The sequence below is a fragment of the Felis catus genome, chromosome D3 (assembly GCF_018350175.1).
Source record: "Felis catus isolate Fca126 chromosome D3, F.catus_Fca126_mat1.0, whole genome shotgun sequence".
NCBI lineage: Eukaryota > Metazoa > Chordata > Mammalia > Carnivora > Felidae > Felis > Felis catus.
The window spans coordinates 781433-805547 of NC_058379.1; the positions used below are offsets into that span (position 1 = coordinate 781433).

The window sequence follows — 24115 nt, forward strand, 5'->3', positions numbered from 1 at the left end:
CCCGGGGTCCGGCGCAGGGAAGGGGGCTCGGGCAGTGCAAGTGTCCCCATGCCCAGTGCCAGGGAGCAGGCTGCCGCTGTCTGAGGCTGGTCACCCCTTCCGCTGTGCCAGGTTCTTCCACTGAGACTTGGGTGGGTAGATGGGGGGGTGGTGGATGGGCCAACAGATGGACAGACGGGTAAGATGCACAACAGATTATAAGGGATGCTGCTGAGGCCAACTCCCAGGTGACGTGTGGCCAGGAGGCCCTGGGGGACACAAGCTGCCTGTGAGCCCTGTCTGTGCCTGGGCGTGGTCTCCCTTGCCAGAGGGACAAGGTGGGCAGCCATGTCTGGCCCCCAGAATGTATCAGAGTGGGTTCAGGAGTGGTGCCCCCAAGCTGGAGTGGGGTTCTCTGGGCTCTTTTTGGCTGGGCCACTGAGCCACTCGGATGTCATCCCCATCACCTGAAAGACTAAGGACTTGATTCAAGCCACCCAGAGCTTCCTGCACCTGCAGAAACCTCCTACCCATCCACTGCCCACTGGGGGCAGTACATCAGCTCGTGCCCTGAGCTGCTCACAATCCCCGGAGACCCTCTGCAGGACAGCCGGGCACTTGGGCCCTCCCCGGGCGGGCTGGGAGAGGCTCCCTGATCCCTGCTCTACAGGGGCCCCTTCTCCCTTTGCGGGCAGACGCGTCGGCACATCGGAATCCCTCCGCCTGTTCCACACCTGTCTTCCCAACTGGAATGTAAGCTTCGTGAAGGTAGGGACCGTCTTCTGTCACGTTCACTGCTACCCCCGATCCACCCCCCACACAGGGAGTGACAAGGGAGCTCACGCCGAACGCTGAGCCCTTCCCTCTGACGCAGGGCCAGGTGGGTCCGGGCGGGCCGGGTGCCTGCCACCCCGGGCCCCCCGTGTCCCCTCCTCTGAGCTCACAGGAGCCCAGGGCTTGCGGCAGCCCCGCCCCAGCCTGCTGCTCCTGGGGAGGGACCCGAGGGGGTCCAGCAAGGAGGCCACAGAAGCCTTCTGTAAGAAAACCAGACCAGCAGCAAAGACAGACCCAGCACGTGGCAGGCGTACAGACTTGCTTGCCGTCTCGCGTGCACGTGAGGCGCGTAGGGTTGCTGGCACCTCACCTTACAGAGGAGGAAACGGGCCCAGAGGCAGGGGCAGGCGGGGCTGGGGGTTGAGAAGGGTGACGGGGGGGGGGGGGGGCGGGAAGCGCTGAGCCCCCGCCGAGGGGCCGCACCTGTGCGCTGACGTGCCGACGGCGGCACAGCCCAGCCTGGGGACCGCGAGCGCCCCTGAGCCGCAAGCCAGCTGTGAGAATGAGTCGGGTGGGAACAACTACTTCCCCGAGTAGGAATCAGCCGTTCCCATCGGCTCGGGACCCGGCGCTGTTCTGAGACTTCACTGAATTAAGGCTCCGCTCCCGACCACCCTGAGGAAGAAGTGTCCTTACCCCACCACACGGGCGAGGAGACCCAGGCACCGAGGGGCGGAGTCAGCTGCCCAGAGTGCCAAGGAGGCCCCTGCCAGGACGCCAGTCCCCTGGCATGCAGTACTGACATGACACGGACATGGGGAACAGCACAGACGGCCCATGTGGGGCATCCAGAACCCGCCTCCCTGAGCGCCTGCCTCTGCCAGGCTCGGGGTCACGGGGCCTGGCTGTGAGCTGAGGACAGGTGCACAGGGCACGAGGGGCCTGGAGGGGCCTGGAGCGGCTGGGAGGGCTCGCAGGGTGGACAGTGCAGGAGCTGAATGTGGACGGCAGTCAGTCAGAAACTAGGCAAGTCGGGGGAGGAGGGTGACTCAGGTCACCAGGAGTAGAGGGAACCTTCCAGAACACTCTCGGCAGGGGAAGGACATGCTCAGACGGGCTGCAGACGGCAGGGCGACAGGAGCCCGGGAACCCAGCAGTTGCCACCCGCCGCGGTCTTGCAGAGGAGGGTCAAGGTCAAGGACACAGACTCCAGGGACGGAGTTGCCTGGGCTCCAACCCCGGCCGCCTGCTGTCCTGTTCGTCCTGGGCGCATTAGCTGCTGCTTCTGGGGTCTGGCCTCAGCATATTCGTCTGAGACGCGGGGACAGCAACGCCCGCTACCTCCCAGGTGTGGCGAGCTACGTCAGCGGGTCAGGGGTGTTGGGCCTGGACGGCGGGGAGGCCAGCTTCTGTCAGGTGCCCAGGGGCCGTGGTGGCGGGCGGGGCGCGGTGACACCTGTGTTATGGACACGAGACCATTCAGCTCGTCGGCTTCGCCGTGGGTTCGCTGGGGAAGCCGTACGTTTCGGGAAGCGCGCACCTCCCCCCTGCTGACGACTCCCTAGGATGAGCGGTCCCTGTGCGTCCCTGGCATGTCGGGGTCTCCTGTCTCAGGCCCGATCCTGGATGAGTCTGGGGTTCTTCACTCCTCATCAGTCCAGATCGGGGTCACTTCGGTGGCGCTTCCCGCCTGGTCATTCTCTCTGTTGTTCCCTGCGTCACTCCCCTCCTCACACCCACCCTCTCCAGCTCCTCGTGGCCACCGGTCTCGGGCCCATCTCATCCTCCAGCACAAGCACCGGGTCGCTCCGACACCGCTTAGTGCACGCTCCCGGCTGATGATGCATCCTGACGGCCGTTCGCTTTGAATTATTTTCTAATGAAATCTCATCGACAGGCATTCGGAAGGTAGAAGCAAGGACCGGCCTTGGGTGGGGGTGAGCGGCACAAGACGGCTCTCGCGCAGACGCCAGCTCACCCCTGGGACGGGGGGAGGTTCAGAGCTCGCGGGGAGGCTCTGGGCTGCCGCGCTCAGCTTTGCGGCCCAGTGCCGGGGATTCAAACCATGGGCTGGCTGAGCGTGAGCAATCCAGCAAGAGTCACGAGGGTGAGAAGAGAGACTCAGGGAGACAGGTCCCTGGGGACCCTCCCAGGCCAGGCCGCCCTCCACTCTCCCCAGGCCGGAAGCCGCACGGTTACGGAGCGTGTGAACGCACCCGTCTGACCCGCGGAGGTCTGTACCGGCAAGACCCACACCCCCTTCCCGAGACTTGCTACAGAGAGAGAGAAACATCCCGCTGATAGTTTCGTTGATTGCACGTTGAAAAGATACCACTGAGAACACACCACATTAAAATACGTTATTTAGATGGATTTTGTCCCTTCTCGAATTTTGACGTGGCCACCAGAGTGTTCACGGCTGCGTGGTCTGGCCAGGACCCCATCACGCAACGCTGCCAGCAGGCTCCACCCGCAGGACCAGACTTGCCTTTGAACAAGGCCAGGGCCCCCTCAAGTGTTGGGGCCCCAACCCAGGCCTGGGGCAGGCTTCTTGCCGAATCCCCCCAGGCCAAGTGGGCGGCGGGACATGGACGCCACCTTCCTCAAGCTCCCTGGGTTCGGCAAGCTGCCCGGATGGGTGGTGGTCCCCACAGCCTCAGGCCAGGGCAGGGGCAGCCTGGATGCACGCCGGCCCCTTCTAATCCAGTGAGTGACTGAGCCACAGGCCGCCCGGCTAGATCTGAGCTCCAGGGGGCAGGGCTGGTCTGCGTTGGACGGATGCCTCTTCAGGGCCCGGAGCAGCACCTGGCAATGGAGGTGCTGGTGCAATCCTCACTCATCCAGCGGCGGGCCGGCCCAGGGCTCCTCCTCCCTGGGCATCTGCGTGACGGGGCAGGACGTGTCGGGAGGGCTCGGGCATCCACCTGAGCTGGGAGCCCACTCGGAGAGCACCGCCACACTCAGACGGGGACACGGACGGACACACACACACGCACAGATGTGCGCGTGGGGCAGACGAGCTCTTCCAGGGGGCCCTGGACCGGGGCGACCCGGGCAAGCGCTGGATGAGGCCCACCAGGGGGTCCCTGTGCTCAGGAGGGCCCTCCCCTCCCTGCGAACCACCACCCCAGCCCCACCACCGCTGCCCTTGCTCCCCGGGGCACAGCAGGGATGGGGTATGGTCTCCTCCCCAGGGCCCCATCCACTGAGGCTGACGGGGAGGTGCGGGCTTGCAAGAGGCGGGCTGTGGGGCTTGGAGGAAGACCCCGCAAAGCACGGCGCCCAGCTCTGGTCCCCATCCGAGGGGTCCCCTGGAACCCACGGCACCCGAGGACTCGTTCCACCCCCCAAACGCCAGGCAGAGCTGCCCCACTCTCCCCACAACAGGGCGGGCCACACTTCTGGCCCTGGGGCCACATTCCGCTGGAGCCCAAGCCTCTCTCTACCCCAGGCCACGCAGGGGCCCATGCAGGTGTGTCCTTTGGCCAACGAGTGATTCGTAACATTAGAATGAGCTGCCAGTTCACGATCTCCAAACCCACAGAAAGACCCAGATTACCAGCTGCCAGACACATCCAAGGTGTGGCCACACAGGACCCTCATTTCCTCAGGGCGACGAGGGTGCCAACAGCCCCCCGCCCCAGGACACAGCCCACGTGGTGCAGCCCCCTCCCCCCCAGCACGTGGTCGTCTCCCCAGAATGCACTCCCCTCGGGGACCCGTCACTTTGAACCCAAAGCCGGCTGCGGCCACGGTGTGGGATGGGGTCCCCTAGGGCCTTACAGGGGCCCCTCTGGATTCTCATGGGACAAGAGCTGCTTCCTCAGCACGTCCTCAGGCAAAGAAGAGCATGGGTCCGAGGGCGCCGTGGGTCACCTATGGCGGCGTCGCTCCAGAGGGGAAGAAGTGGGCCCAGCCTAGGGGGGCTGTGGTTGCCTACCCTCTCCTGTGGACCAGCACCGTTTCCCCCACATAGGCACTCAAGTGCCAGGGCCAACACTCCCAGAGCGGAAAGGCCTAGAAGGTGGCGGCGGCACGGTTCACACCTGCCTGACCCCACCCACGAGCCTGCACAGAACCAACAGGGAAGATTCCAGCACTGCGGCCCTCAGGTCAGCAGGGCTCCGGGGCGGGGCGAGGGAGGGGCGGTACAGTCCACGACAAGCCTCCAAGGCCTCTTCTGCAGCCCCCAGAGAAAGACCCCTTCTAGAGCAGGGACTCTGAGGAACACGAAATGGTGTGAGGGCCGGGCCGGCCACGGAGGCCTGGACAGCAACTAAGGTGAACGCGGTGCCCCCCCCCCGAACACACATCACACAGCATGGCGAGCCGTGTCCAGGCCCTGCACCCCTCCCCGGGCAGCCCCTCCCCGGGCACCTCCTCCCCAGGTTGCTCTCCTGGTGCTCAGCAGGTGTGCAGTAAAGGGAGGCAAGTCCAGATGTGCAGAAAACCACTTGTGGGAATAAGTCAGTTCACGTATGACACACACTCACTGATGCTGTTATAAAAATAATGGCACGGCACTTTTTATTTTCTTTAATCAGAAAAATAAGCCCCGCGTTTCTGGGAGGGAGACCCGGGTGAGGACCAGATGCCTGAGGGCCCTGCTCTGGGCGGACCCCACACCCAGCCAGCCAGGACCCCAAAGGGCAAGAGGGGTGGGGTGGGGCACCTCCGAGGCCTTCGCAAACAGGATCAGCACGCGAGTGGCCGTCGCAGCCCCGTGAGACTGGGCACAGAGAAGGCTGGTGGGAGCACAGCCGGGCCACCCTCAGGTGGCTGATGCTCTCCAGAGAGGGCTGCGGTCCCCTCTCCCAGAGACCCTCAAATCCCGGAGAGTCAGAGCCGAGCCCTCGCCTCACGCCCAGGACTCCGGGAGCACCAGTGTGGGACTGCCCCGAGCCAGGGGTCTGGGGTGAGGAACGGGCGACCCCTGAGCACAGGTGTGGGGTGGGCGGAGGGCAGGCAAAGCCCTGTAGTGTGAGGTCTGTCCCAAGAGGGAAGACCCTGGGGGGCTGGCAGCTGACGGCTGCACAGGCTGAGTGGGAGGCCGGGAGGAGGCGCTCCGAGAACAGCCTGGGGCCCTCCTGGTCCAGAGCTGGGGGGGATGGGACACTCTGCCTCTGCTTCAGTGCTTGGCCTCCTTCAGTGGAGGCGGGGCGGGGGGGGGGGCCCTCCTTGTCACCACCAGTTCCTAAGTGGCCACAGACAGCCTGAGCGCCCTTGCGTCCGTCCCCTCCCTGCATTCACAGAACCTGGGAGGTGGACACACATCCCCACCCTGGGCTAGAGGGGAGGCGAGTGGGACCTGTGGCCGGGCCCCGGCGGAGCCCGCTTCCGGCCTAGGGGTGGGGGATGCGCGCTGGCCAGCTGGATTGGGGCCCAAGGAGCGCCAGGCCTGCAGCTGGCAAGCCCCACGGCACGTATGCACACACACCACGTACATGCACGCACACGCTGCACACAAACACTTGAGGGGCAGCACACACCTGGGGCGGGTGTGCACAAAGACTCCGACACACAAGGACACGTGGGCACTTCGGAGGCACAGAGGCACCGAGAACCCCTGCGAGAAGCCTGAGCCCTCGGGGGGCAGCCGTGTTCGCTCTCTTAGGGGCGTGTACATCACAGGGTAGCGGGCACGATGGGGGCGGGTGTGGCGGGGGGGCGGGGGGGAAGATGCTGGGGGTCCTCTCCCCTCCTCCTGGTGCAGGTGGGCCTCAGCCCGGTGGCGGCTCTGCAGGGGGCTGCCTCTGCTGAAACCTCAGTTTGCAACCACGAACGGCCCGGCCTGTCTGGCGAAGGCCTCTGGCCAGTCTTGGCAACATAGGTGCCCAGCACAGCCACACCCAGGGTGGTACAGAAACTGGGCATCAGGCTCCAGGGCTCACAGATGGGGCCTGGCGGGCCACCGCAGGGGTGGAGGACCGAGTCCGTCGTGACCTCAGGGGCCTGCAGGGCCGGCCCGCTGCCAGGAGTGAGAGCTGGGGCTGATGGGCCCGCACCAGGTCCAGCAGGGAGCGCCGCGGCTGGCTCAGGGGCCCCAGGAGGGGCCGGCGGGGCGGAGCAGGCCGGCCCAGGAGTGACGGGGGCTCAGGGATGGGGAGTAAAGGCTGGGGTTTGCAGGGCTGGCCGGGGCCCAGAAGTGACTGCAGGGGCTGGCACGGCTGCTTTGGGCCCAGGAGTGGCCGCTTTCGTCGGCAGGGCTGTTCTGGGCCCAGGAGTGGCCGCTTGGGCGGACGAGGCTGTTCTGGGCCCATGAGTGGCCGCTTTTGTTGGCACGGCTGTCCGGGGCCCAGCAGCGAAGGTTTCGGGGGGCCAGGGTGCTCTGGGGCCTCAACTAACTGCTGGGGCTGATTGAGGCCCAGCAGTGACCCCTGGGGGTGGCTGGGCTGGCCCAGGAGGGACCTCCGGGGCTGGCACGGGGCTAGGAGCACCCGCCGGGGGCAGCAGCACTGGCCCGCAAGTGAGGCGGCGGGCCGGCGGCGTGGACGCAGCAGGAGGAGTGACTGTGGGGGCCGGCCCCGCTGTCCTGAGGACGCCCGGCTGGGCTGGCCGCGGAGACAGGGAGCCACCCATGACCGCAGGGGCCGGCAGCGGTGCCAGAGGGCCAGGAGGGACCGCAGCGGCCGGCAGAGGTGGCACGGGGCCAGCAGGGACCGCAGGGGCCGGCAGAGGTGGCACGGGGCCAGCAGGGACCGCAGGGGCCGACAGCGTTGCCTGGGGCTTAGGAGCCCCCAGCGCGGCCGGCAGGGCTGAGCCAGGAGTGACCGCTGGGGCCGGCAGTGCTCATCTGGGGCTGGAAGCAGCCGCTGGGGCCGGCAGGGCTGACCTGGGCCCAGAAGTGACCGCCGGGGCCGGCAGGGCTGTCTTGGGCCCAGAAGTGACCGCTGGGGCCAGCTGCGCTGACCCGGGAGTGGCGGCTGGGGCCGGCAGGGCTGCCCGGGGTCCGGGAGAGCCCGACGGGGCTGGCAGCGCTGACACGGGGCTGGGGGTGACCCCTGGGGCTGGCTGGGCTGGAGCTGCTGCTGGAGCTGGGCCGGGCCGTTCTGGTCCCAGTGGCTGGCTGGGAGCGGCCCCCCTTCTGGGGAGCACACCTGCTGGAAGAAAGAGCACGTGTCCACCCGGGCAGGCGTGCCTGCACACCCCCCGACCAGCCCGGGGCCCGGAGACATGCTGCCCCTCACCAGCAGCCCAATCCCCAAGGGAGCTGAAGGGGAGCGTGGAACAGCGAGAAGAACCCCTCTCTGAAAAGAAGGCGCAAACCAGCGAGTCCCCGAGGAGGAGAGCAGCTGCAGGACCGAGCCGGCAGCCGGGACACAGCCCCTGGTCCCAGGCTCCCCGTCCCATCCCGGCTGGGCTCTGGGGACAGCGAGGACGGCCCCTCCCGCCATGGGGGGAGGCCCCTGGGCGGGAGGGGCTGCGGAGGGGCTGCTCCCCGCACCTGGACCCCTGACCGCGAAGTCACGTGGCCCCCCCTCCCCCCACAGGTACGCTGCGCTCCACAGACGTCCGGCAGGCGGAGAGCACCCAGCACTGAACCTGGCCCCCCGCGCATTACAGACACGCCGGACAGCCCGTGGTCGGCGGAGCCTGACAGACGCGATGGGGAAACGGGGCCGGCCTAGCAGCGGGTGCGCCCTCCTGCCCCGAGTGCACGCTCCCCCACCCCCAGTGCCTGCGCTCCCAGCCCGGTCTCTCCGGCTGGGACCCACCGGGGGCGGGTCTTCCGTCTGCTCGGGCCCCGGGCTCACGGTGAGCAGCTGCCTGGGGCCCCAGTCCACGTGTGCCCCGCACCCCCTGCCCAACAACGATGGAGCACGTTGCCAGGCGGGCCCGGATGCCGACGGTGGTGTCCAGGTGCTGGTGTGGCCCCGAGGGCACAGAGACCACGGTTCTGAGTGGGGGCGGGGCCCGGGGCTCACCTGCTTGGTGGGCTGCAGGGGGACCTTCTTCTTCCCCCGGTCGCAGGCAGGCTCCAGGTCCTGCTCAGGGCTGCCCATCTCCAGGGGCCGCCCGTTCTCGCTTGGTTCTGCAGACGGGCAGTTTTCTGACTCACGGGGCTTCTTGGCAAGGCGACGCTCCCATTTCTCCTTCCGCTCGTGTGGCTTCAGGGCCATGTCCTTCTGCGAGTGAAGAAGGACAAGGCCGGTTAATTGGCAGTGTCATCCCTCCAGTGACACTGTGTCAGGCCATGCTGTGCTGAGGGCGGGCCCCGGGTGTGTGACCGCACCCGCCTGAAGGCGCCAGGCCCCCCTGCTGGGATCACAGCTCAGGAGGAGGGGTGGATGGGGGGGGGGGGAAGCTTGGGTGGGCCTGTCAGGACAGGTGGGGGGCAGGGGGAGCTGCAACAAAGCTGCATAAGGGAGCAGGCTTCCCAAGGGGCACCACCTGATCACGGGGGGCCCTGATCCTTGGCCCAGAACTGGGTGGGTGCCGGGACCGAAGGCTGCACCGGCCCTGGTGAGGCGCAGCCCCCGCCTAGGGTGCCCTGGGTTCCGGAACTGCAGGCCGTGCCCACAGCACATGACGACCGGCCCCTGGGGCAACCCGGGGATCTACCTGCCCACCCAGCTGCACGCAGCCTGGCACCCTGATATCACGGAGGCCCGTCTTAGGAAATCAGTCCCAGACTCGGCCGGGTGTGCAGACCTCCGGGGACCCCAGGCCCCTCCCTAGAACGGGGACTTGTGCCCATCTCATTCGTAGCTGCACCTGGTGCCCAAGGCAGGGCCCAGCACGCAGCGGGTATTTACTGAGCATGTGCCGTGCAGATGCCAACAGCAGCCGGCTCTCTCTCATGCCCCGCGGGGTCCCCGCACCACCGTGCACTGCTCCTGCTCTGCAGAGGTGGTCCCGCACCCAGCACACCTGCAGTCCGGCCAGTGAGCCCAGAGCCCAGGAGGGCCTGGCATTGCTTGGTGGTGGGCAGGTAGAGTGTCACCCGCCACCCTCCTGCTTGGGTCCGTGGGGTGGGGTGGGAGGCACCGTCCCCACTGGGCTGCCGAAGAAGAGGGAGGGAACCGCAAAAAGGGACCCGGAGGGTTCTGAAAGCATTCACCCCAGGGGGAGGGGAAGAGGGCCCGGATGAAAGTGATGCCCATGGCGGAGAGGCTCCCCCACGTCCCAGGTGACACCCTCACGTCCCCACAGGAAATGCTTCCTGAGGCCTCTGCTCTCGGGTGGGCACCCGGCCACCGCCAGGCCTCAGGGGCCTCAGCCCACCCAGGTAGGTGGCAGCAAGAACCAAATTCCCAGTCTGTTGCGGTGCCCTGGCCTGGCGACGGAGACAGGGACACGCTGTTCCTCGTCCGGCGAGGTCCTCCGACCCAGCGCCAGCGGCCCCACCAGGCTGGCCGGACTAGAACCGTCTGTCCGGGCACAGAAGCTCCCGTGACTGTCCCGCCCCCTGTGACTCCACAGCCTGGGCCGGGAGCAACCACGCACATGTGGGGGCGGCAGACTCCCCCTCACGTAGGGTGGGACGCCCCACGCCCCCAGGACTCTCCTGAGGGGCCCGAAATCACAGTCACACGGAGGGAGGACAGCCCCTCAAAGCCTCTCACCTCTGAACTGACGCTAAAGGCCGAGCGTGCACCCTCCTGCGCCCCTCCCTGCTCCCTAGGGCCAAGGGGCAACGGGAAGGGAGAGGGAGACCAAGCTGGCACCCGTCCTGGGACACCTCTCGGTCAGGGACTGTCCCTCGCTGAAGCTCTGCCCTAAGTCTGATGCCCACCTTCGCCCAGTCTATAGGGCTCTGCCCAGAGCTCCGCGGGCTTGTGACACAGCAGCGGGTGGACCCTCACTTCCCAGACGGGACAGACCCTTTCCCACGCCCGCCCTCTGGAATCTCAGACCCCAGGGACACCGCGGGTCGCTGGCGTGTCTATAGCCTGTCCTGGAGTCCTGGTCACAAGTCCTCGTGCCCCTCTGAAGCTCTTGGCGCCCTTGCTTATCTCAGCACACAGGGGCCACTCCCCCACACCCGAACATGGCGGCCCTGCTCACACCGAGACCTCTGCGCTCCTTCCCTACCCGTGGGTATCAGGCAGACTCTGGACTCCGTGCCCCCCCCCACATCTGCATACACAAAGCCGGTGCTCAGCACTGACTATGCCAGTCCAGGCACCAGTGACCAGCTCAGAAGGGAGTTGGCCCAAAGGGACAGGAGGGCAACCCAAGCAGGGGAGCTGAAGGGAAGGGCCCACTTGAGAGCTGCTTAGGGAGGACCCATGGGAGCCGCCCAGAGAGGAGCAGCCAGTGCAAAGGCCCTGAGGTGGCAAGGAGCTCCATGCTCCCTCTCTCAAGCCTGCCTCCCTGGCTCATACAGCCACAGGCGTCCCGGGGGAAGAAAACCAAGGCAGTCCCTCCAGGGACGGGAAGGTCTCGGTAAAGACCGCAGCCCGCTCTCCACGTGCAAGGCTCTGAACACTCATGGGCTCCCGGTGCCCCCACGACACACAAGTGCCGTGCCTCCTTCCAGATAGTCTCTCTCCAACTCGTAGCTTTCAGCCTCCTGCCCCGGGTCGCTGTTGCTGCTAACAGGCCGTTCCCTCCCACACAGGCCCTAGAGAACAGCGAGGCCCCCACCGGATGCTGCCAGTCAACTGCAGGGTGCCAGAGCCTCAGAACCTCACCGCTCCTGCCTTGGACACCCTGCCCGGCCCCAACCTCCCATCGCGGGACAGAGGGTGGGCCCAGCAGGCTGTGTCAGAGCCTGCAATGCTGTAGGGGCGTATCAGCCAGGGCTTTCCGGAGAAACAGAGCGGCAGGGCACGTGTATGTGGGGAGCCTCGCTAGGGGGAGCCAGCTACACAACTGTGGGGGCCCGGATGCCCCAAGGTCTGGTGTGGATTCCCTCCCTGGGGCCGGAGAAAACCCCTGTCCCGGCTCGAGGCAGCAGGAAAAGCCGGGCCTTTCTGTTCTGTTCAGGCCCTCGGTCGATCAGATGGGACGCACACACACGGGGCAGGGTTCACAGATGTACATGCTAGCCTCGTCCAGAGACACCCTCACCGAACGTCCGGGCCCCTGGGGGGCGCTGACCACGTCAGGGCAGGTGCGGACACAACCCCAAGTGTGTGTGGACACGACGAGGAGGGCGGGAGTCGGAGGCATGCCACCACGCACGCACACGCGCAATGCTCACACAGGTGCACACTCGCACAGCCCGGGGGAGTCCCCGAGCGGGACGGGGGGGGCGGGGGTCTCTGCCAGGCCCGCCCTGTGCCGTAGCCCCACTGGATGGGCTTCGGGGCCCCACCCCAAGCTCTCCATGCCCGGGTGTGCGCACACCACGCGCCCGCCATGCGCCACCCACACCTCCGTACCGCCGCAGAGAGCAGCCAGCCCCCCCCAAACCCCCCGCCCCAGATTCCTGGGGGCCGCCTCCTCCTGCGAGAAGTGGGCATCCTGCCACTGCGTGACTCCACACGGCCACACAGCGCACTACTGAGTCACGGTGAGGTGAGTCCCCCGCAGCCGCTTGTTCTGACGGAAGGAGCAGGAACAGCTTCTAGGACCTTCCCACCAGGTAAGCCCACAGACACGGTTTCTGGCCTGGGGGCCAGCCTCTGAAGCCCCCCCCCCCCAGTGGAGCCCTGGGCGGAGAACAGGCCGGCCGTGGGGCACGCCACCAGCACGAGCAGAGCCCGGCACGTGTTAACGTCTCACTACGGACCACGGAACCCGTGGGAACGGCCTGCCCTCGGGGACACTGGGCTGGGCTGGGATCCGTCTTTCTAAGGAGCACTTGTAATCAAAACTGACACAACAGGATAGATGGACGGAAGGGCAGACGCGCTGCAGAGCACGTGTGGTGAACCGTCAACCGCAGAGCAGGCCGTGGGCTCCACGAAGGCCTCCGTCTAGGCCCTGCCTCCGCCCCTCTGTGGGTTCCGGAATGGCCTCGGGGCAACTCCAGGCCACCTCTCCAGACACACCCAGTCACCACATCTCTCACGCATCGGTCAGCCACAAGCCATTCAAAGCCTCACACCTTCTGTAAACCCGCTATGACACTGCTTGTGTCTTCTGAACAACAAACCGGGAAACTAAACTGTCAGAACCCTTGAAATATCAGTGACGGGGCCTCCCCCCCCCCCCCCCCGCCTGGACTTGGTCCAGCTCCATCCCGCCCACAGCCGGACACCCTCGCTTTCCTGGGCTGGAGGCCACGGGCCAGTGGGGGCAGGTGAGGCCCTCGGGCAGGAGCTCCCGTGTCTGGAAGAGCACGGGAGCCGGGAAGGCGCCTGGCCGGGGCCCCACAGAGGGCGAGCCGGCAGGCGGCAGGCCCCGGCGACACCACAGGCTCCCTCCTGGCTCCAGCAGGCAAGAAGCCTGGTGCCGCACCGGGATCCAGAGGCAGCCGCCCCCCACCCAGCCACTGCCCTGAGAGTGGCCCCAGGCATCTCTGAGCTGTGCGTCCTGGGGGCTCCCAGCCACAGGACTCAATAGACCCTGCCTCGGGGCACTGCTGCGACGTCTGGCTGGCCCTTTCCTGGCACCACCAGGCCGGGGCTGGCCCTCCCTCGCTATGCTGACCCCGACCCCGCGCGAGGCTGGGCCGGTTCTGGAGGCTCGCCCAAGCCCAGGTGCACGCTGCCAGAGTTCTGCGCCCTCTGAGCCTGCTCTGGCGGTAGTGCTGCCCCTGGTCCCAATCGCGGGGCCCCCCTCATCACCCGACTGGGGCAGCTGTGCCCAGACTGTGCCGACCACCCTGGGCAGGGCCAAGCCGTCACAGCAACGACGGCCCCACCAAGGGCCAGGGCACGTCCGCAAGCAGAGAGACCCTCTGGAGAGATCCGCAGGGAGGGAGGCCAAGGCGAGCAGTGGGCTGGCGTCTGAGCCACGGGACACGCGGTGCGCTGCTCGGGGACCCACGCCACGCACCCGGAGGAGCAGAGCGCGCGCCCTGCCGAGGCCGCAGCGATGGTTTGGGGCAAGCCGGGACCACCTCCAGCGGTCAGGGTCAGGGCCGGGTCATGTGTTCACGGGCTGCCTTCCGCCCACAGACCCGTCTGTGAGCCGCACGGACAGAAGGGCAGATGCGGCCAAACTCGGTGGTCCCCCACCCTCGAGGCCTGAGGCGACGGCCCCACGGCGATGCTCCCAGCGCCCCCAGCAGCAGCGAGGCTCCCGGTCCCCCCTGGGCCACGAGGGGGTAGGGGTGCTCGGTGACGTGAGACCAGTGATTAGATTTTCGTGTAGCAATTTTATGGGACTGTTTTCAGCTCCCCTAACTGTTCTCACTATGCAGTACCCGTAAGATCTCTGACTGCACTTCGGTAAACCGACCGCGCACAGACACGAGTCATTATAGCCGGCAAACACAGACCCGGATTCTCTCTCACCGAGGGCTGAGGCTGCCAATTCCTACGTGGGCCGGGCCCCTCCAGCTCCCAGACCCAGCAGGCAAAGGCATGGTGCCAGAGCCAGGTGGGCGCCCCCTCCGCTCCCGGAGCTGCGCTGGGGCGTCTCCCCCGGCACCTGGGTCTGAGCCCCCAGGGTCACAGAGAACCCACCCTTCATTGCCAAGCACGGGCACCCCCTCCGTGGAGTGGAAGGCCTGGCCCACCTGGGACTCACCCTCCCTGGCCCACCTCCCCACCTCCCCACCCTGCCTGGCCGAGGCTGCTGGTCTCCCAGAACCTCTGGGACTCAGGGCCTCCAGCAGACCTTGCTGGCTCACAGTTCTGTCAGCAGCTCTTCCTTGTTCCAAAAGCTCAGGCCGAATTCCACCCACTGCTCACCTGGCAGGCCGTCGTCCCTAACCTGGAAGCCCTTCGGCACGCATGCGCCCCAGGGCCTTGGCACAGCTGTTCCCTCCACCCTGGCGTCTATGTGGCTCACTCTCCTTCACCTGTTAAGTTCTGAACCAAACTTCTCCACCCGCCCGCAAGTAAAACCCACGCCCTGCCTGCTTTCCGCGCCATGAGTCCCCCTCTCTGGCCCCAGAGCAGAGACCACAGTACAGGTGTCCCCTTCCATGTGGTCAAGAGAGCGCATGGTTCAGTGCAGGGTCTCTACCGGAGAAGGACCACCTTCCTCCCCCACCTCAGCTACCAAGGAGGCAGCTTGTCTATTGCCCCCGCCCCCCGCCCCGCGCCCCCCCGAGTTGACCAACCATCCCTGTTGTCTGGGACCGAGAGGGTTCCCTGGATGTGGGACTCACAGTGCTAAAACCGGGGAGGTCCCAAAGAAACGGGAGGCCCCGTGAACCGGAACAGCAGCACCCTCCTATTACAGACCACCTTCAGCAGAGTCACAAAGAACTGGAAGACAGGAGGGGGTGACAGGGTCCCTCTGCCGGGCCCACCGTCCCGCCCCGGGCCCCCCGCGTCCAGGTGCAGCAAGGCCTGGGGCACCGCTGACACCCGCTGCTGACCACCGTCCAGACTCAAAGGCCGACGGAGATGGCCTGGAAGTCCCTGCGGGCAGCGGCCTCCACCCTGGCACGGGGACCTCGGGCTCTGATGCTGGGACGGCACTCCTCCCTGACCCGTCCCCTCCTCGGTGCACACCCACACCAGATGGACAGCGCTCCCTGCCTGAGAGGCCCCTCAACCCACCGGTGCCGTGGCTACTCAAGTGTAACCCTGCCCTCGAGGACCGTCCCCTGCAGGCCTCACAGACACCTCGGCTGCTCCAGAACCTTCCAGAGCCTGCCTCGTGAGCCTTGGTCCCTCTGGGTCAGTCTCCTGCTAGCTCACAGCACTCCTCCTCGGCACCCTGCTTCCAGGCGCCGCTCACAGGGTGTCCGACACGCTGGGACACCCGGCGAGGCAGAGAGCCGGGAGCTGGGAGTCGGGCCAGCAGGGGCAGGACAGCTGCCCGCAGAACCACTGCAGCCTGCCCTGCACTCTAGTGGGGACCCCCCACCTCAGGCTCTGTGAAAACACTCAATCCTTCCCATGTCTGTCCAGCGCCCATCAGCCATCACACACTGCGTGGTTGTTGGGGCAGAGGAGACCCACCCCGTGGCCAGGGACAAGTGGATCAGATGCTGACGGTGACAGGCACTCTGATCAAGGCATGGAGGTGGAGCAGGGTGGCGGGCACAGAGCCCGAAGCAAAGAGGGACCCGGATAACGGACAGGCAGACCCCGCTCCGGGCCACCCGCCCAGGTCTGCACCTGAACACCACAGACGCACCCTCCCACGGCCCCGCACGCACACCCTGCTGCAACCCCACACTGTGACCCTGTGCCGACCCCCCAGGCCGCCATCTAACCCACATTCGACTGATTTTTGTGTTCACAACCGCTGTCCCGGCAACCGGGTTTGGAGGTCAGTCTCTGGCCAAGTTCCTCCCCAGCCCTCCACACACAGACAGCACGCCGTGCACCAGCCCACGACTGCCGGAGCCGGCCCCAGGCTCTCTGCCCTGCGAGCCCCCCTCAGTCTCTGGGACCTGCTCAGCTGTCACACATGGTGGGGGCTGCCCAGGGAGGCCAAAGCCAGGGCCACTGTTGCTGAAGTGTCTCCTGCCTCTGTTTTGTCCTGTGGTGGGGGACAAAGAGAACAGACCTCAGGGGCAGCTCAGAGAAGGGCTCTGGAGAGGGGACAGGGAGGGGCTCAGGACCATATGGGAAAAACTTTTAGCTCATCACCCCCACTTTCCAGATGAGGAAAACAAGGCCCAGAGCAGGCAGGGGGCTACCTAGGGGCCACATGGTGAGAAAGAGAACTGAATTTAAACCGGGCATCTGGACTGGGCTCACTCAGTGGGTGGGGGACAGGGGAGGAGTCAGAGGAAGCACCCTGAACTTGCTCCTGGGAGATGGGCCCGAGCATAGCATGTGCAAAGGCCCTGAGGCAGAAGTGTGTGGGGCCCCAGGTGAGGGGGTGGGCAGGGCCGAGCCTCACGGAGAATGTGGGTTCATTCCATGGATGACAGACAGGGGCCTGCCCTTAGAGGATCTGGGACAGGCAGAGAGATGACCTCAGGAGCAAGAGGCCCTTGGCTTTATCCAAGAGACGATCTACATGAATACCTGACAAATCCCCACTGGGGCTACAGATGGAACCAGGTGCTGAGGGGGAGGCATGCAGCGTGTGGAACAGCACTGGCTGAGGGCTAGCCACAGGCCTGTCAGGGTCTGACAACCAGTACGTGGGTTTGGGGCAAGGGGCCAGAGGGGACAGCTGCAATGGGTAAGGTCAGAGAGTTGATGGGTCATGGCAGATCCCGAGGGTCCCTGTGGGGGCTCTAGGTCTGAGGGGTGGGAGCCCTAGGGCCACATGAACAGCCTTCCCCAAGGCTGGGGAGTGTTTGCGGGGGGGGGGGGGGGGGCGGGGGGGGAGGGGCGGCAGGTGCTGGCCACCCAAGGCAGCACGGCACCCGTGGCCTCCAACCCCAGCCCCCTTGAGGTGCGCACACCCGTGCCCCGTGCCTGGTCTCAATCCCATGCCGGCTGCAGACCGACTCCCCTTGCCTCAGCGTCCTTGTCTATACAGCGGCGACAGCACGGCTCCTGCTGGAGGAGCTGCAGGGAGGTGAAATGAGCGAACGCCTCATCTGGTGCAGAGGAGACCCGGCACTCTGCCCTGACCTCGGCCCTGGTCACCGTCCTCCTGACCCTCGTGACTTTCAGCACGGCTGCACCTCAGGCTGGGCTCTGGCCTCCTGCTCCTCCCTGGCAACGGGGTACAGGCGGCAGCCTTCCGGCAGGGCCACCCACGTGCCCACACAATGGCTGCCCTGCCTCTCCGACCACCTGCTGACACCCCGCTCTCACCAGAGCGCCCGCCTTCGTCCAGGGCCCACGGGCACCTGCAGCTCGGTCAGAGCGTATGCGGCTCCGGCCAGCCGCGTGCAGTCCAGGGAGCGGCCCGCCCCGAACAGCTGCTCCGAGAAAACAGCAGAGCCGGGGCCCCCGCAGCGCCCCGCTCGGCTGGAGTCTACGCTGGGCTGCCAGGAGGGTGTGGGGAGGGACGTGGCTGTGCCCCCATGGCCTTTCCGCAGGGGGATCCTTCTCCCCGCGCACACACCACTCACGTGCTGGGCTGGGCAGCAGGGTCCTGGTACACAGTCCTGGGGGGCTGAACAAGGCCGGTAACTCGCTGGTCAGTTTCCTTTCTTTAGCTGCTCGGGTGAACCAGGGCACCAGAACAGGCTCCACGTGGAACCAGATGCCACACCTGCCCAGAGTCCCCGGAGCACTCAATTCCATGTGGGTTTCAGATTCCGGATCCCAAGGGAGAAAGTGCCTCGGGTGCCCTTGGGACCCCAGCCCGGCCGCCCCATCAACCTTCTCTAGGCATCCCAACGTGGTTGTGACTACGTCAGGGCACCCTGGTCAGGCCTGTGCCCGACGCAGCTACTCTTCCACCAGGGGCCATAAACACAAGCCTGGTGCCTCAGTTTCCCCCTCAGTTTCCCTAAAGGGCCGACCACGGCCCCCGCCTCTGGGAGCTCCGTGAAGGGCATGCGAACCACAGAGGTCAAGGCCGGGATGATGGTGGCTCCCATGTACGCCCTGCCCAGTCACCGTGCAGCTGCTGCCTCTCGGGCTGCCCCAAAAACATGCCAATGCCCAAGCCCACGGTGGGAGCAGTTTCCGGACTCTGGTGTCCTTCCTCCAGAAAGCAGCCACTGCCCTCCCGAACAGAATGCAGGGGGATAGGGCCTGAGGTCTCACACCTGCCAGCTCACAGGCAGCCCTTCTCAGGAGCTCCTGTCCCATGCCAGCCTGCTCCGGGGGTTGGGGGTGGAGTGCCCTGCTGACCCTGTTTCCGGCAAGCTGGTCCCACAGAGCCCTTACCCATCACCTGCTTCCCCATCCCAAAGGGAGCTGACACGGGTCTCGAACCAGCCACCAGCAAACGAGGCTGGAAAGCTGGGACCCCAAGTGTTCTTTCCAGGTGTGGGAGGAGTTGATGATTCTCATGCCACTCTGTTCCAGAGCACAAGGCAAGATGCAGCGGGCACGAGGCCACATGGCAAGGCACTCAGGGACAGCCTGCTGTCACGGGGCCAGAGAAGGAAGACAATCATCACACAGAAGGGTGAGTACAGCACGCGGATCACTTCTGGTGTGAGCGCAGACCCCTCCCAGGCGGGACACAGCAGCCACACGGAGTCCAGGGGAAGCAGGAGCCCAGCCGGAAAGGACGGGGCTCCCACGCGGTGCCGTGGAGGTGCTGACAGACGCCACAGGGCAGGAAGGGAGATAGCAGGGATGGCTGCCTCAGTGGCCAACGGGAAACCTAGATGCTCTGCCGGGAAACTGTCAGAACCGAGAAGGAAATTCTACAAAGTGCCCAGGTACAAACACTGAAGCAGCCAATCAGAAAGCAGAACAACCCAGGCCCAAGGCAGGACAAGTCAGCAAATGCACAGACCCTCCGCAGGAAGAGGCCCGTACCACGGTCAAGGACACCGGCCTCCCACGTATCAAAATGAACAGAGCACCGCCACAGCCCGCCCCCCCGCCCCAGGTCTAGGAGCTTCTCTCGGGAAACAAGCACACAGGAGGTTCTGGGTGGGGGACACCTGAGTCTGCAGGGCGGGGCGGGGGGGGGGGGGCGGACAGACAGTAAGCCGGGAGGGGCTGGGGCAGCCTGGACACAGGAGTTGAAGACTCCCTGCCAGGGAAGGGGGTATGTGATCGGACAGTGAGTCACCCTGACAATTGGGGAAAGAATCTTCTGGGCAGGGGACAGAGCAGACAACAAAGGCCAGAAGTGTGCCAATGTGTGTGTCTGAGGATTCTCGGGGGGGGGGGGAGGGGGGGGTCAGGAGTGAGGGGCTGGCTGGGGTGGGGTGTGGAGGGGCCCCAGTAGGGGCAAGGTTACTGAATTAGAAGTTTAGAGCAGAGAAGCTGATGGGCCCAAGAGGCCAGGGGGGCGGTGGGGACAGGGGCCAGCTCTGTGAGCTCACGAGCATCTGCTGCCCGCTGGGGCGGGGGTGGGGGTGACCATCTTGCAGCAGGCCCAGGACAATGGATGGAGGGGGTGAGGCCCTGTCCTGGAGCTCCAGGACGGGGTTTCCCTACGTGTAGGCCTGTCCTCTGCTCTGTCCACGCCACAGAGCTGCTGCCCCAGACGGGGTCTGGAGCACACAGACGTGCACAGGGATTTACAGACGTGCACAGGGATTTACACATGTGCCCAGGCAAGGACACACCCCAGACGTGTGTATCCACATGTGTGCGTGCACACACACGAATATACCTCGGATGTGGACACACCACACACACGCACGTGCCGTGGACCTGAAACTCTGTCTAGAAGCCCAGAGCGAGGGCAGAGGGAAAGCGGGCTGTGGCCTGCCGCAGGGGTGCCCCCACGGCCCGTGCTGCCCCTACCGGCCAAGCCCACTGGCTGGAAGGGGAGGCTCCACCTCCCGGTGTAGCGCGGCTTCTTCCGGGCACTCGAGGTCAGCCGCCTCTGCCGCCATCGGTCCCGTGCGGGGCCACAGTGTGGGCAGGACAGGGAAACTGAGGCCCAAGACCCTCACCTGTGCCCAGGGGTGGCAGGGACAGCGAGCTACACAGGGCCACCACGTGTCAGGAGGACCACGGCCACCTCCACCGCGCTGTGCCACCGTGTGTGAGCGTTCACCCTATGGCCTCACCGCCCACGACAGGAGTGCGGCGAGGAGTGGACCCCTCCCAGACCGTGCGTAGTCAAAGGCTCTGCAGACCGTCGATGCCCACGGAGCTCAGACGGGGCGGCCCTTCCCCAGAGGTCAGGCAGCGGACCCAGGGCGGTGTGGGCACCTACTGCCACTCCTGCAGCCCGGAAAGGCCATCCCTTTAGAAGTCACGCAGACCACTGCCCTCTCTGCTCGAGCTCAGATTCATCCCAAAGAACATCTAGAAGATGCAACACAAGTTTCAGTCGAGACTCAGGTGTCTGTGGTCTGGTGCTATGCTGGGCAGATCCCAGATGAGAGCTCGGCCACCCTGGGCTTCAGTCTCCGCATCTACAGAGGGCTGTGTGAGGACAGCGCCCTCGGCCGTCCGCGTCACCGCCGCTCCCGTGACACATCTTCCCACAACAGGGCGCTGACCCACAGGACAGGAGAGCCCAGTCCACGCTCCCGCCCCACACCCAGCACACTGCTGCTGTCCAGGCAAGGCAGTGGGTGTCCACGCGGGCAGAGCAGGCCACGCCACGGCTCTACTTCCACCCAGCCGGGGGGGGGGGGTGGGGGGGTGTCCCACCTTGGCGGGAGCAGCCCCTCCCCCACAGCAGTGGCCCTCAGGAGGACGGGGGAGCAACCCAATGCTGGCCCAAGCAGGTCCCAGGCTTGGGGCTGTGCCTGTGTCCCATGACTGCAGGCAAAATGCTCCCCCTCTCTGGGCCTCGGTTTCCCCATCTGGAGAGAAGGAGGCAGCCTGGAGGAGGTGCTCTGGCTGGTGGGCATGGGCACTCCTCTCAGGACCAACTCTCCTTTGTCCCCCTTATTGGAGGGACGGGCCGGGCGCGGCACATGGCCCCCTAGATCAAGGCCCCCACCTGCGGGAGCAACAGCGTGGGCTTTTGCACATGGACAGCGGGGCCACATCCTGACCCCCCCGGCACTCCTGGCCCTTAGCAACCAGACCTAGCATGACTGTGTGCCCCTCGCCCTGGGGGACACTGGACCCAGCTTGCAGAGAGATCACTACCACGGCGCCCCCTGCACGTGGCCTAGGGGAGTTCTGGCACACCGCACACCCCTCCCACGGGGCCACCGCCCATCAGGACTGAGGCAGCCTCCCCTGCCTGCCTCGAAGCCAGTGGCCCCAGCATCCTAAGGCTGGGAGAACTTGGTTATTTCTGGCAGAAATGCACAGCACACCCCTGGACAGCACTGGGAGCCGGGCAACCAGGCCAGGACCACCTGCCCGCACAGCCATTCACCTGCTGATCTGGCCACAGGGAGGCCGGGGCAGGGTTTCTCAGCACAGCTCTGTGTACGGCTGGTCGGGTTACCTAGACAAGGCGTAGTGATCGGTGGGGGAAACAGAATTAGAGAAAGGAAGTCACCTGTTAACCACAGCTAGAACTTTGGGTGTTTTCCTTTTCATCTTTACTCTCGGGTACGTACCTCTTAGACACACACGCAGGAGTGGTGAATAACCCTTTCTGTCTAGCAAAAAGGGAGGGATGTAAGAGTACACATTTGTGTGGGTACATCTACACAACATGCTCTGGAAAGGCCAGGAGCTGGTGAGAATAGTTACTGCGGACGTCTAGGCCGGGGCTGAGAATTTTCTCAGGACAACCCCTTTCACTGATACCGACCTTTGAACCAGGGGCAAGTGTCTTGCTGTCTGAAATCACATTAACAAAGAATTACACAGGTGCCAAACCAGAAGGGTGGTTTCCGCCGGGTGCCAGCGGTACACGGCTTTCTCAAGAGCTGGGCACCGACAGGGTGTGGAGGGAAGGGCCGGCGCACAGGCACCCCGAGGAAGGTGCTGGCAGGCGCACGGCAGGTCTGCAAAGTGAATCTCCCAGGGGACCTAGGGGCTGGTACCACCTGACCTGTGGCCTAAGGGTTGCCTTTTGCATTAGGGAGGAAGACCAGGCAGAGCGTTTCAATTCTGCCCTGGCCTGTCTGTCCTCCAAGGGCCTTCCCATCACCTCTGGAGACAGAGATGTCACAGGAACCAGGATGGCAGGAAACATCTATCTGTCCCCAATGTTCCTGGCTGGTGAGAGCAAAGACAGCTTCTGTCCCTCTACCAAACCACAAGACCCCTGTTCCACCACCACCTGCTTCCTGCTCCCACCCTGTTAAACAGAGAATCAGAAAGTTGACGAAGGACGAGGGCTCAGGAGTGCACACCCTGGACTCGGACACCGAGCTCCGGCTATCCAGCCCCGGACTCCTGTGGGGACAACACCGTGAGCCAGACGGGACCCGGGAGCCCTCTCCTCAGCCAACAACACTACTGCCCCACGCGTGTGGCCACGGCATCTCACAGAAGTGGCTTACGATCCTCAGCCACACGGGGCAAGGACTCGTCCTCCCTTAGGGACAAACATGGGTGTGTATGGGGGGGGGGTGCTGGAAGGGTGGAGCCAGGGGCTTGGCTGGGGCTTGCGGGGGCAGGGTAGGCCGCACCCTCAGGACAAAAGAAAGGAGGACTCCTGGACATTGGCACTCTCCAAACGTCCTGGGCAGGTCTACCCGCCATTTGGTCGTTCGTGCCCCGGGGGTTGGCAGCTTGACATTCACGGCACTGGGCCTCAGTGTCCCCAACTGTACCATGGAGTTCGGGGACAGACTCAGAACGGTGTCCGCTCGGATACGTGTTCGCTGTGTGCTAGTCACTCAATGTGCTTATGAGTGATCTGAACTCTGGGGAAAACCACTACACTTTAGCAAGAAAAGAGCCCGAACAACAGAACCCATCTAGAAGTTGTGACTTGTGCAGAAGCCCCGTACTTTCCAAGGCAGGCGGATCCCTCCCTGGCTCAGCAGGGCAGAAAAAGGGGCCTGCTGACGTGGCTGTATGAACGCCAAGCCGAAAGCAGGCTCAGGCCCTCTGTGACCTGACCGGGACGGGTCTGAGCCCCCAAACCCACGGCTCCACGTCCAGCGTTCCTGATGCCAGAGGGGTAGGAACAGCCCAAGCCGCCGCGGGCAGCGCGTGCAACTGGCGGGCTTATGTCAGCGGGGTGCAGGGGGGCCTCTGGCGCAGCCTTCCTGAACAGCGGTGTCTGCTCTCGCTCCTTCACTCCGCAACATGCACGGGGCAGGGGAACTCACGAACGACACACAAGACACACGTGCTGCCTGCTCTCTTCCAGCCTACAAGTTCTGGTGGGGAGAGAGCCAACACGGAGAGCGAGTAAATCACCAGATGGCTTCAGACAGAGAGTGGCCACTGAAGGAAGGAAAGTGGGAGATCGACAGGGCAGAGGTGGGGGAGGAGGGATGCCCCTTCAGAAGGTCGGTGGGGGGGGGTCTCTCTAGGTGACATCTATGCTGAGACATGAAGGCTCCTGAAGACCTCGGCAAAGGGGACAGCAGGAACGGGGGTCCCGAGGCAGCAGAACCTCACAGGGGCTAACAAGCTGGTTCGAGAGGACGTCGGGTGGGAGAGGCCAACTGGATGGTTGCGGAGCCTTGGGGACCAGTTAGGGTTTTGCTTGTTCCCCACCTGGCGGGACAGGTACATGTGCAGAAGGTGGCTGGCGTGAGCATTCTCAGAAACCACAGGACACAACTTGGCCACCCCTTCTCAGTTCGGAGCTGTGGCATGTGCCACTCCCCCCAAAAAGCGTCTTAGCTGGGGACCCCTTGATCCGGGAATGATGTCAGGCCCCCTAGGGATGCAGGGGGGGGGGGGGCGCGTGGTGGGTGTAAATGCCCTGCCTTTGTGCATCCACCTGCCCAGACAGAAAGCAGCAAACCTGT

General features: G+C 65.3%; 1 protein-coding gene across 11 annotated transcripts in view; it reads right to left on the minus strand.

Moving 5' to 3' along the window:
- FBRSL1 (fibrosin like 1) overlaps nucleotides 1-24115 on the minus strand; it is a 79313-nt gene that overhangs the window by 53920 nt on the left and 1278 nt on the right. For 10 of the 11 annotated variants that reach the window (XM_023241245.2, XM_023241244.2, XM_023241247.2 and 7 more), the window contains exon 2: nucleotides 8679-8879. In XM_023241245.2, the coding sequence (XP_023097013.1) occupies nucleotides 8679-8879 (201 nt within the window). Of the gene's footprint in view, nucleotides 1-5249; nucleotides 7851-8678; nucleotides 8880-24115 lie in introns of those variants that run through there. The other variant, XM_045042311.1, reaches the window with a different exon arrangement.